General features: G+C 35.9%; 1 protein-coding gene across 1 annotated transcript; it reads right to left on the bottom strand.

Moving 5' to 3' along the window:
• Positions 1-330: 330 nt before the first annotated feature.
• Tcim (transcriptional and immune response regulator) lies at positions 331-11,649 on the bottom strand. Its single transcript, XM_046452081.2, has 2 exons — positions 11,605-11,649; positions 331-1,864 (listed from the first exon to the last, which is right to left on the bottom strand). Exon 2 carries the CDS (start codon positions 1,636-1,638, stop codon positions 1,255-1,257), a length of 384 nt encoding a protein of 127 aa, XP_046308037.1. The 5' UTR covers positions 1,639-1,864; positions 11,605-11,649; the 3' UTR covers positions 331-1,254.
• Between the last annotated feature and the right edge of the window lie 1,512 nt (positions 11,650-13,161).

Raw genomic sequence — 13,161 nt, 5'->3', positions numbered from 1 at the left:
ATCACCTGTACATATGTACTCTAATCACAGAGGATAAAATTCAAATATATGAAGACAAAGCCAGTTAAAATTCACTCTGAATAGATAGAATACCATGTTGATAAGTCAATCTATGAATTTCTATTTTATATCTTATGTTTTAAAGTTGGGACAAAGAAATATCCCCAATTTTTGGTGTAAATTTTTTTTTTAAAGTTTGGCAATTGGTGTAAATTCACTCTCAAAGCACTTTTTATTTTTAAGGTCAAATATTTAAAAGAGTTTATAAAAATCAAAATTTACCCTCTTATTTTATTCCTTTGAGACCAATCATCACAGACCAAGAGCAGCTAAGTTTATAATAATTTATTAGGGTTGCATATCACTTGGCATGTATAATAAATTATAGAAACCATAGCATCTTTATAAACTATTTAGTATATCATATTCACTTCCTAATGCTTATTGCGGTAACTATAAGAAATTTAATTAGATTATATTTTAGCATTAGTCAGAAGATTAAAAAACATTATAAATTTTTTTTTCACAGTACTTCAGATTTATGAAGAACCCCATTATTTTAATAACTTCTGTGCAACCTGTTTGAAATGTATAAAATCCCTTTACAAACAAACCAGAAGGTGGCGTAGGTTTCACTGAGCTGAGAAAGTTCTTTCCATTTGTACTTAACTGGTGGTGCACTTTTTCAGGCATTGTCATAAATGAAAATAAATAATTAATAACTGATCTCTAAAAATCTCTACCAATAGACAATATTGAGACTTGACAACATTTCAAACATTCTGATAAAAATAATTCAGTAAACAATTGATGCTTGGTATTGTTCTCCGTTCTCTCTCACCCTCCTCTCTCCCTGCCCAGTTCAATTGGGGAGAAAAATAGATGAACACAGTTCAGTTTGGATTTAAGTCCCAGGGCCTGACAATGTAGACCTGGATGTCCGTCTGTCTTCCTGGGCCATCTGTTGGCACTGCATCTGTCCATTCTCTTCTACCAGCATCTGTCCTTTCCTGCAGGGAGAGTTTTCAAATTCTTGCTGAAAGCATTTTGTTCTCCACTGTAATCGCACAGGGTGTGGAATTGGTTGGGGTCTTTGCCACCAGTTTGCTCTGTCCCTTCTCAGGCTCGGAGGAGTCCTGACTGGAGAGAAGCTTGCAACACAGCCACAAAATGCTGCCTCTGTTAGAGTCTCACAAACTCACTGGGTCTTTAAATGTTCATTCGTGGATAACGTCCTTATCCATTTTCTTGTCCTCAGTGAACTTTGATGGAATATTTCCGCAGTTTCAGAAACTGTAAAAGCTTATCTTTCGTTCTCTTCTTCAGGGCCATCAGGGCTCGGGTTTTCTCCTCCAAATCTTGATCTAATGCAAAAATGATCTTGGCTCTCTCCTCTGCTTTCTTATCTCCAGAGTTTTTGAAGAGCCTCTGTAGTGATTCTTGATCTATGTTTTCAAAGATATTGCCCACAGCTTTCTTGCGAGAAGCTGTGTCAAAGTGGTAGCCGTGGATGGATGGGCTTACTCGAAGCGACGTGGACATGGTGATGGCTTGGTGGCTTCGCTTTGCTTTCATGGATATGGGGATCTTCTGGAATTCAGCTCCCGGGGCTCTCCAGAGAGTCTGTAGCAAAATCATTCCGGGACTACTATTTAAAGTGTGAACAAAAGCTCCCGGCTCAAATTACAATGGTGACATCAGAGTGATCTCAAGGAAGAATAATCACAGACAGATTTAACAGTTGAGTTGCCAATATCCTGTTCTTGTGTAAAATGCTTCTGAAAGCTGCGTTCAGTGACCAGGGGCGGGGCTGTGGAGATTTCACATCCTATGTGGCAACTGGATGATACAAACATGAGCCCTTCTTTAAAAAAAAAAAAAAAAAAAAAAGTTGAAATCAGTGAAGTGTAAATATGAGACATAATGAGATAGCTTAGACTCTATAAATCTTCCCAAACAACAGTTGAAACAAGGAGTCCTGCCAAACCCAGGAAAGTTTTAATTACCAAAGAAAGTTATTACAGAGCACTGCAAACATTCAGCAGCCCACATTTATGCCTTTTGGACTTCCCCTTGAGGGCAATACCAGAGCTATTGAGAGAAAGTTTGAACAATCAAGGAAACAGCTTGGAGAATGTCTGATTATAGAGTTGAATTTTACCTACACAGTGCTGACACGGCTCAGCCTGAAACCATTACTTTTCAGAGACTGAGTACAAGTGTTCATCTGTAATCACTGAATAAAATTGCAAATTAACAACAACAATAGAAAGTATCTCCTTAAGTTTGTGTATGTATGGACAACAAGAGCAATTGAAAACGTGGGGAAGAAAATTAATTTGGGTGCTTTGTATACATAATGCCCAATAGAAGTGAGTTTACTTTTGTAAGAATCACCCAGAGAGTTTTTTGAAAGAATTTAAAATTATCATTCCTGTCATCCATAAATTCAGACAGTCAGTGTCCCCACAGATATGTGAAGCTATCATACACTAAATGTTAGTAACAAAGGACCACAGGGACCTGATGCCTGATGTACTTTCTAGCCCTCCAAAATAGCAGGACAAGTCTATGTTTTATTGTTATCTAGTCAAGTTGGATCTGGAAAATGCATAAAGGTAGAAAATGGTGTGAAGTCACTTCACTTGAAAATTGAGTTAGGGACTCTTTGTATTTATTCATTCATTCACTCATTGCTTCACCCAAGCATTTGTTCAATTCATATTTCTTAAAGGGTATTATTAGTCTAAACTTTTCTAGGCATTGGAAGTATAATGGGAAAACAAACCAAACAAACAAAGGAAAGCAATGGAAAAGAATTCTTATGTTCCTTTAATAAAGTTTACATTGTGGAAGAATGTGCAGATGTAATGTCCACATCAGGAAGTAATGAATACTGTGAATAAAAATGAAACAGAGTTGTGTAAGAGTGTAAGGGAAGGTGGAGACTTTCACAGGACAGTCAGGGGTAACTTCTTTTAATTTGTTACTATGTAAAGACCTGAAGGTGGGTGTACTGGAGAGACATCTGAAGGAAAGGTGTTTTAGGGAAAGGAAATGGCTAGTACAGAGGCCTGAAAACAAGAGTATGTCTGGAGTGTATGAAGAATAGCCAGAGACCAGTGTGGTCCGTGCAGAGAGAACCAGGAAATGAGAAAGGAGATGAGGTCAGGAGGAAAAGCCACTAGAAAAATGCAAGGTCAGACTGCAGGCGACCTCATAGGCTTTGGTCCTGGATTTAACTTTTACTCTCTGCGAGGTAGTTAGCCACTAGGGAATTTGCAGCAGAGAGATGGCCTGATTTTCCTTATCATTTTATAAGATAACTGCCACTTATCAGTAAAGAATAAAATGTAGGGAGGAAAGCAGAGAAGGAGGAACAAGAAGACTAATTAAGAGACTTTCAAATTAATTTAAGCAAAAAAATGTTAGAATGGATGATATCTCACACAGATGCTTGCTTGAAGGACAATTCTCCCTAAGCTGCTGTTCAGCTCACCAACCACAACAGCTAATGTGTGTTCTAGTTTATCCATGTAAGAACCTATGTTTTGATGTCTAAGATTGTGGATTTACTGACATGCATGACACATCCTTGTGACAGTCCATTTCTCTGGCTAATAAAAAAAAAAACTTGTCTTTATGATTATTACTATGGCAACGAGGATTTACTGAGTTTTTACTATGTACCATGCATGATGACAAGGAATTTACATAACTCATCTTAATTGCTCAAGGCTTCATCAACTGATGAACTGCCATGCTCCTTCATAAAGTGATTTTTATGTGGGTTCATGGTTTTTATTATCATCTCTTCATTGTGTACTCCCACATTTTGATTCCAGCTCAGATCACACCTCTGAAGTACAGATTCATTTATTTATTAACTCATCAATACAACTAGATAGCATATGGTAAAATTTCGATTTCCCTATAAAATGCAGAAATCTAGTTTTCATCCTTGATGTCTCCTCTTCTTCTGCCCCTATACATAATCCACCACCAAATACTTCCAATTGTATCTCCAAAATATTTCTCAAAGTCATTCACTTTCTCTCCATTTTCACTGCCACTATTAAGATCAAGCCGCCTCATGGTGAATGCTATAATGCACAACCCAAAACTCTCTTTCAGAAGCTCAGCCATCAGCACCTTTGGGAACCGTCACCTTTGAAAGCATTCACATTGACTAAGGGTGCTTCTTTCCCCCTTCCCACAGCAGCTGTGTCCAGTGATTGATCATGGAAGGTCAAACCCCACCCCCTTCAAGTGTCCTAACTCTGGGGATCATCCATACTTCAGAGCATCTTTAATATTGCCTATCCTTTCCCGTTTCTTCCCCTCTGCAGGCATTGATCCTACAGTGCTTCATAATAAGTCACCTGCCCGTTGATCTCCTCAGGGTTTTCTTCCTCCAGAGCCCAGCCTGTGACTGTGTTCTCTCTCACCTGGCCTAAGACCAAATCTCTTTCCTGGCACTCTGCTTCTGCTCTTGCCTTATGTCCTCTAGACAGTACCCAGAGCAATATTTTCTAATAAACAATTGGATTAAACCATTCTTGCCCTCAATGAGGATTAGCCCTCAATTTTAAGCATGGCATAAATGTGACTTTCTGGGATCTCTGCCTACTTCTGAAGCGTCAGATTTTGCCACTCCTCGTCCAATACCTTCGATTTCCTTGAAATACCACCACACTCATTTCTGTCACAGAGCTTTGCATATATTTTTTTCCTTTTTCTACATTTTAATCTCAACTAAGTAATTTCTAGTCATTCATAAAATGCTGAATAAAGACACTTGCTCAGATAGACTTTCTGAGCTCTGCCAACTTACCTATTATATTTCTTAAGTGACACTAATTTTAATTAGTAACTAGAGTTTGCAAACATATGTTTAGTTTGGTGATTGTTCATTTAAAGTCTATCTCTGAGCAGGGATCATATCTACCCTTCTCATGAATGTGTCCAGAACTCCTAGATTACTTAATGTAGAGATTTTATAGTAGCGTTAAATGAAAATGTATGTGATTAATTTAATTCTCATTATAAATCTATGCAGTAGGAGTTATCATAATTTCCATGTTAAAAATAAGAGACCCAGGCACAGAGGCATATGTCTGTAATCCCAGCTACTAAGCAGGCTGAAGTAGAAGGATCATGGAAGCCTGGGAATATGAAGCCAACCTGGACAACATAGAGCGGTCTTGTCTCAAAACAAAACAAACAAAAAATAAATAAATTTTACAAACCCTACTCTCTGAATTAAGCTGAAAAAATAAAAGGAACCTTAAAATGTCTCTATTTTAATCCTTGGAATGTTTAAATACAGGCAAAAGAGACTTATGTGGCAAGTGATATTTTGCAGGCATGAATAAGTTAAAAATCTTGAGATGTGGAGATTCACTCTGGATTGTCCATGATGACCCATGCAATCACAGGAGTCCTTACAAGAAGGAGACAGAAGATCAGAGAGAAGAGAAACTTAAGTACTGCTAGGAACAGATGGCAGAAAGGGGCATGGACCAAGGAATGCAGGGTCCTCTACTCTCCGGGAAAAGCAAGGAAAGTCCCTCACATCCTTTAGAAGGACTGTACCCCTGCACACTTATTACATACTTCTGAACCCCCAAGTGTAAGGTAACAACCTCATATTCTTTTTAGCCACTAAATTTGTGTCAATTTGTTTCAGCAGCTACAAGAAACAAATATATACTTCCAGATGCCTACTGCTGTGTTAAGACAGCGTGAATTCAGTGCTACTGGACTCTTAAATCCTCTGGAGGACAGCTCTCAAATCAGCTGAGAACTTTGTTTTCATCAAGTCTGAATATCATTTTTGCATGACATTGAGCCGTTTTACTAAAGCACTGTCAGAGCATTCAGATGAACTTGAGAGATTAAGAAGTTTAGAAATTGTTTAGATGACAAACCATCCACAGGAAAACAATTTCTGCTTCCCAGAAATTCGACACAAAGCTTAAAGTTAGGGTATCCTGGTGCTCTTTGTCAAAGGTAACTCCATGTGTGTTTAGAGAGACTTTTAGCAATACCACCCTACTCATTCCTTTTGTTGTACAAATATTTTCAGTGGATGATGTGAACAACAGGATCTAAGGGTTTCTTGCAGGGATTCACAGATCGCACATGGATGCCTTATAGTTTTTGTTTTTCTTTCTTCAATAGAGACAAAAGATGATGAAGGTGAATTAAAGAAGCAGCTTCTTGGTTAATGTCCTTCTTCCTGGACATAAGTTTTCCAGTAGATATTTATCCTTTAGAATGAATGTCTCTTTGCCAGCAATGAATGTGCTTGGTTAATTTTGTGTTCAGTGAAGAGATTTGAGAAAACAAAGGGAAAGTAGCCTTTATTAAGCCATGAGTATACTCAGTTTTACACATATAATACTGAAATCATTCTTTGGAATATTATTGGAATATTATAATAATATTATTATTACTTTTTGAATATTTCACCATTAAAAAAAAATGGAATCAGGGAGGCTAAAAAATCTGCCATGGAAAGTGGTGAAAGCTGATTTCATGTCTAGATTTTTCTTTTAATCTCAAAAATCTTTGACGAAGATTTTCCTGACATTTAAATGAAATTTTTCCTTTCCTGTTAGTGTCACTGATATCTAGAATTATCCTTTTATATTAGAAATTATGACTTTTTCTTACTTATTTCTTTTATGCTTAATATAGTGACTGGTATATAGTATATGTCCAATAAAAAGTAAGTTATTACATGAATAAGAAAAGAATGTAAGAACACAGAATTCACTTTGATGTATACTTTATATTCTAACAACGTAACAATATCCTGAATATTAATATAGAAAATAGCATTCTTAAATCTGTACCTTAAATTTCAGTTGAATTATCCCTATACATTTTTGTTTAAGCAAAGAAAATGTCATGCTATGTTGCAAATTACAAAGTTTTTTCATATATATTATCCCATTTGACTATCACAGCATCACTGGTGCTATCTTTCTTTTACGGATGAAAAGAATGAATATTACAGATGTTAACTAATCTTCTCCAAATCTTGGAGCTAATTAAATGACAGAGCTGGCACTAGAACTCTTACTTTCTGATTTTGAATCCTGCATTTTTTCCACCACTAGATAACATCTTGATTCTATTAATTATTTTTTAATTTTTTTGATTATACATGACAGTAGAATACATTTTGACATATCATACATACATGGAGTATAACTTCCCATTCTTATGGTTGTACATGATGTGGAGTTAATTGGTCATATATTCATGTAAGAACATGGGAAAATTATGTCCGATCCATTCTACTGTCTTCCTATTCCCATCCATGCTCCTTTCCCCCCATCCCCCCGCCGGGCCAATCTGGTGAAACTTCACTCCTCCCTATCCACTGCTAATTGTGTGTCAGTATCCACATATCAGAAAGAATATTCAGCCTCTGTTTTTTTCTTTTCTTTCTTTCTTTTTTCTTTTTTTTTTTTTTTGGATTGGCTTATTTCGCTTAACATGATAGACTCCAGTTCTATCCATTTACTGGAAAATGCCATAATTTCATTCTTCTTTAAATCTGAGTAATATTCCATTGTGTAAATTCACTACATTTTCTTTATCCATTCATCTGCCTAAGGGCACCTAGGTTGTTTCCACAGTTTAGCTATTGTGAATTGAGCTGCTATGAACATTGGTGTGGCTGTGTCACTATAGTATGCTGATTTTTAAGTCTTTCAGGTACATGCCAACGAGTGGTATAAGTGGGTCAAATGGCAGTTCCATTCCAAGTTTTCTGAGGAATCTCCATACTGCTTTCCAGAGTGGTTGCACCAATTTGCAGTCCCACCAGCAATGTATGAGTGTACCTTTGCCCCCACATCCTCACCAACATTTATTGTTATTTGTATTCTTGATAATTGCCATTCTGACTTGAATGAGATGACATCTCTGTGTAGTTTTAATTTGTATTTCTCTAATTGCTAGTGATGTTGAAATTATATTTATCATTTTCTCAACTTCTATATTTTAAATTTGAATATAACTTTCTTCTATTTATCTTTTAATGCATTCATTCAGTGAATAATAAATCTCATTCACAAATATCTGCTGAATATTCACTATGTGCCAGATAAAATGCTGTGTGCATGAGGGATACATTAGGGGAAAATAGACATCGTCCCTGTGTTTTTGGAAAATTAGGTCTAGAGAATAGACGAGACTTTAAATAAACAAGTAAACAAAAATTATATGAAAAAAATTGTTAAAAGTACCTGAGAAGGAGACACATCAGGTGATATAAAAGAGAAAACAATGTGAACATTTCATTTAAATTGGTTGTCATGAATAATGTTTCTGAAGAAATTATATGTAAGCCGTGACTTGAAATAAATATAGAAATTAGTTATAAGAGGATCACAGCAAGGAGCTTTAGAGGCAGAAGGAAAATTCTGTGCAAAGTCCCTGAGATAGGATTTGAAGGCAAAAGAACAGACATAAAGTTAATGTACCTAGGAAACAGAAACCAATGAAGTGAGAAGAAAAAAGCAATGCTGGGTTGGCAGACAGGGATCCCATTATGGAGAGTGTTGATGGACATGTTAAAGATTTAAAGCTTCATTCTAAGTGGAATGGACACACTTAAAATATTATAAGCATGGAAGGAGAACTGCTCAGTCTTCTTAATTTTATGTTTTGAAATTTCTTTGGCTAAAGAACAATCAAAGACATAAATAAAGAAAACAATTGTGGTTTTAGAGAGTGAACTGATTATTCTGTATGTATTTTGGCAATAAACCTAATGGCACTTGGTCATGAATTAGGGTAACTTCCAGCATTGTGGGAAGGCTTGACATGAGGAAGGCTGGAGGCAGAGAGGATATGAGAGAAGTATCACCAGTTCAGTAACGTGCCTGGTAAATCTGAAATACCTGGAAAACAGCCAGGTCAGTGGAATATGGGAAGCTAATGCTCACAGGAAAATCTGAAGTGTGATTTTAATTCTTCCCCCCCCCCCGCCCCCGCAGTAAAGACTGTCAAGAAATCAGCATTGAGGATAGCTTGTTTATCCCACTTACATAGAAATCCAGAAACCAGAACAGTTCTTGGCACAAAGTAGACTTTAACTAGTTTTAGAATTGTCTTACATAAGAAAATTATTTAATAATTTTAAATATTTTAATAATAATTTTAAATTTAGCTCTAAGAGGACTAAGTCGCATACAAAGTTGAAACAGTTGGTCAGTGGTTTTATTGCTACTTTTTATTTGTTGTTGAATCTCCTCCATTTTTCTATACATAACAATTGAAAAGACAATTATTATTTTTAGTAATTGTTTTGAAGTCTTTGTTATATTTCATGTTTTTATCTGAGACCTATTCTAGCTTTCCATTTCTCCTATAGTTGTAGTTAATCCCTTTTGAAAATTAATCAGAAAACATTTTATTCAGTAAACTTTGTTAAGTATATTCTAAATCTTGAATTATTGCTGATAAGAAAGGGTGGTAGTTGTATTTAGAAATTTTTATTTTTGACATTTAGCTTGTATCATAGAGAGAAAATAATAAATTCCGAAGCCACACAAATTAAAAAAACAAAACAAAACAAATAAATGCATTTTCAAAGTCTTTCAAACTATGGGGAAAAATCCACAGCTTTATTTAAAAGAATTAAAGCCAAAACCATTTTTTTTTGTAAAGTACTTCTTTTTAAATGATGCTTTTGCATGTGAAATAAAACAGCTGTCTCTGGTTAAACCATCAGTCTATATTTGAAATGTTTCCTAAAAATGGAACTGAAGATAAACTGTTTCTTTTTATAATTTTAATTAGCTGTTCAGATTCAGATAGTGAGCCCTGATATTTATAGCTTCTTTAAAAAGAAAACAGTTGTGAACATAAACTAACATGTTTTTCTCAGGAAGTGAGCATGAGATATTTATACATATTTATAGCAGCATGTGTGTTTCTATAATCTATGACTAAACCAAAATAAGTCTTTTTGAACCATCTCCTCCCACACAGAGCTCCTACCCACTCATGGCGTGCTTCTGGCTCAGTGCTCTGAAGTTGGCATATTTCAGTCATTCTCAAAATGGAACTACTAAGGGAAATGAGAACTTCCTGCATGCGTGTCCCAAATTTTATAAGTTCTGTTGAGTTGCAAATGAAACTCAGGGTCACTCCTGAAACTCCTCCTCTATTTTCTTTCCTACAGGGGGTAGTCATATCCGACACCTCTTTCTGCAGGGCAACCTAAGTCTGTCTGACTTTCTAAGAAATATATGTTTCTCAGACTTGCAAGGGAGCATAGAAAAATCTAATCAGCAAAGGTTCACAGTGTCCATTGAGATGTTGCTTTTGAGGTTAAGAGAATCCTGAGCAGGCACAGCACATCTCAGTTCCAATGACTGAAGTGTTCCACGGTAGAAAAATTAGGCTTATCTGAAAGGGGCCGATTGGCAGAAGTCAGATCAACACATAAGCTACAGATATATTTTGACTTGGTAAAGTTAAGGAGAATTAATGAGAGAGTCAGTGGTAAACAACTATTCAACTGCAGTTAGGAATGTATTTTAGAGGTAAGTAGTAGAAATAGATGAATGTTTATTTTTCCTATGAATAGCTTTTATCATCAAGTTATATACATACATAAGTGTTACAATTTTGTTTCAAGTATGATACATAAGGATGTATGTATGTGTATATGAAATGCATCTACAAATGATAAACATTATACTGAACACAAGTTTCAGAGGAAAATCAACTGATTATATTTATACCCTGTTCTATTTCCATTCTATTATATTTAATAATCTTTTAGAAATGTCTGGTCACAATCCATTAAACTGATCCCATCATTCACTAATAGGCCACAACTTGTACTTTGAAAACCATTGAACTAGACAATTTTAATGACTTTGCAATACTGCCTAGAGAGTCATCATTTTCTTCAATAAACTTGCACATAATGAGGTGGTTGCTATCGCTGCCATTTTTGATGATTGTGTTTAAGACTTTCACAATAGTCATCCCAAAATGAGACACCTCAGTACAAAGGGTATCATTACAATTATTCTTGAAATTATTTTTTTTAAAAAAATCTATAACTATGGAACTACATAAATGTGTCTCAATAGCCTAGACCATGCAGGCATTCCTTCCTTTGTTCATTTGTATGTTTATTCAATAAAATAAAATTTATTTCAAATATGTCTCATCCACTTTACTGGCTTCTAAAGAAGCTAATACCATATAAATTTATTAGTCCTGTTTACCACTCCTTGGAAAATCCTGATTTTTTTCCTTCTTCCTGTGATGAGAGATAGTGGGACAGAAGCTGGGAGACCAAGGGGGGCAAGACAGAGGACCATGGTCCTGCTGTTGGGTGTGGGATGATGGATATCATGGTGGCCTTGAGTAAAAGTTGACTCAGTAGATACAAACACTCCCAGGATGCTCAATGGCCTCTCTTTTCAGAATTTACAGAGTCAAAAGCTGACCCTTTGCTCATTTACTGTTAGTTGACACATGAATTTGAGAGTCCCTAAAAACACTAGGCAAGCTGCTTAACTGTTATTAAATCTCAGCATACATCTCTATATGTATACTTACTTTTTTGCTCAGGCATGTCAAACCTAAGTTTTAAGGCAGATGATAGAAGAGAAATCTATCCTAGGAAAAAAAAAGGACATTAGTCTTTAGCACAATAATGTGTTTCATGATTACTCTGAGATGAGATTAGCACTCAATAAGAATTCGTTATGGATTTTATGTCTCAGATGCAGATGAAATGTATCATGGTCTCTGAACCTTGCTTTCATTTTGAACATTGATTAATTCGTCCATGGGCATTGAACAATATTGACTAAGTGTTTACTGAGCCCTTTAGAGTATATTGACCTTCTTTATTTTCCTACAATTTTCTTTTTTTTTTAAATGTCCTTGACAGGGGGTGGGTGGGGGCTGGGGTTGTGGCTCAGTGGTAGAGCACTAGTCTGGCATGTGTAAGGTACTAGATTCGATCCTCAGCACCACATAAAAATAAATAAATAAAATAAAGGTATTGTGTCCATCTATAACTAAAAAAAAAAAAACCTTTTAAAATAAATAAATTAAATGTCTTTGACAAAAACTTACTTTGTTGTGCATTTTATCTTTTTCTTCTTGAGGTCGAATGCTCTGCACATGCTCTCAGATCTCATTAAATGTTACTTAACTAACTGCATTCTAAATTTTACTTTAGAATTATTTAATGTAAATCATTTAGGAATTATTTACATTGAATAATTCCTCCAGTAAAAAAACAAATGAATTTGGCTGAAATATTGGCAGAGCTATGCCATTTGTCCTACCATGTAGATTTTTTGTGAACAGAATGGCAGCATGATAATATATTTAACAGATTAGACTCAGGAAGATGAGGTAATTTTTTTGAGGACTAAAACCTGATTTTTTTTTTTTTTGGAGCTCCACAGAAATCAGATAAATCAATATCTAATGATCTCCTGGAGTTTGGACAATGGGCAAAGATGGTATTTAGTGTCCCAGCCTCCTCTTCTTCCTGCTTCTTTCAAGGTAACAAACTCCTTCCCTTCTGTTCAATCTTATTCTGCCACTGCATAGAGAATCAGCACTTTATACTTTAGGGCAAAGGAGAATACATTTCTGTGTTATCTTTTAGAGCAGGTATTTGCATGTGAGCCTTGTTTTTTATTATGTTGTAGAACTTCAGCTTTCTACTATCAATAAAGGCACAGTCAACCCTCCTTCCTGGTCACAATTTCTACTCCACTGCTTACTCACTAATCCTTACTAGATTTCACATCTGACAAGTAGTAGTTATCGGTAAATCACAAAGCATATGTTGTGGGCTGCTGTCGAGCCTGACGCCCACTTACTTTGACTTTCAAAGGAGTGTGCACAGCATTCTGGCAAGTTATGTTCACTCGAACTGTGGCTAGTTTTTCATCTCCAGCTCCCAGCTCATTTCCAACACTCTGTTTGTCTAACCTTAAAGACTTCAGAACACCAAGTTCCCGGATTTTCCTCTTGTCCAGTCAGGCTCTGTGTCCACAGAGTTTACAGCTGTTCTTGGCATGTTTGCTCTCGGCCAGTGCCTAATCCACAGGGAAGTAGGGAGGCAGAGCCAGAGGCTGTACAGCAAGCAGA

Source organism: Marmota monax, unplaced genomic scaffold (genome assembly GCF_021218885.2).
Source record: "Marmota monax isolate L192 unplaced genomic scaffold, Marmota_monax_Labrador192_F-V1.1 WCK01_AAM20220418_F8-fsc00457, whole genome shotgun sequence".
Taxonomy (NCBI): domain Eukaryota; kingdom Metazoa; phylum Chordata; class Mammalia; order Rodentia; family Sciuridae; genus Marmota; species Marmota monax.
Note: the sequence above shows the minus strand (reverse complement) of the source record. Positions and strands in the feature narration are given on the sequence as shown.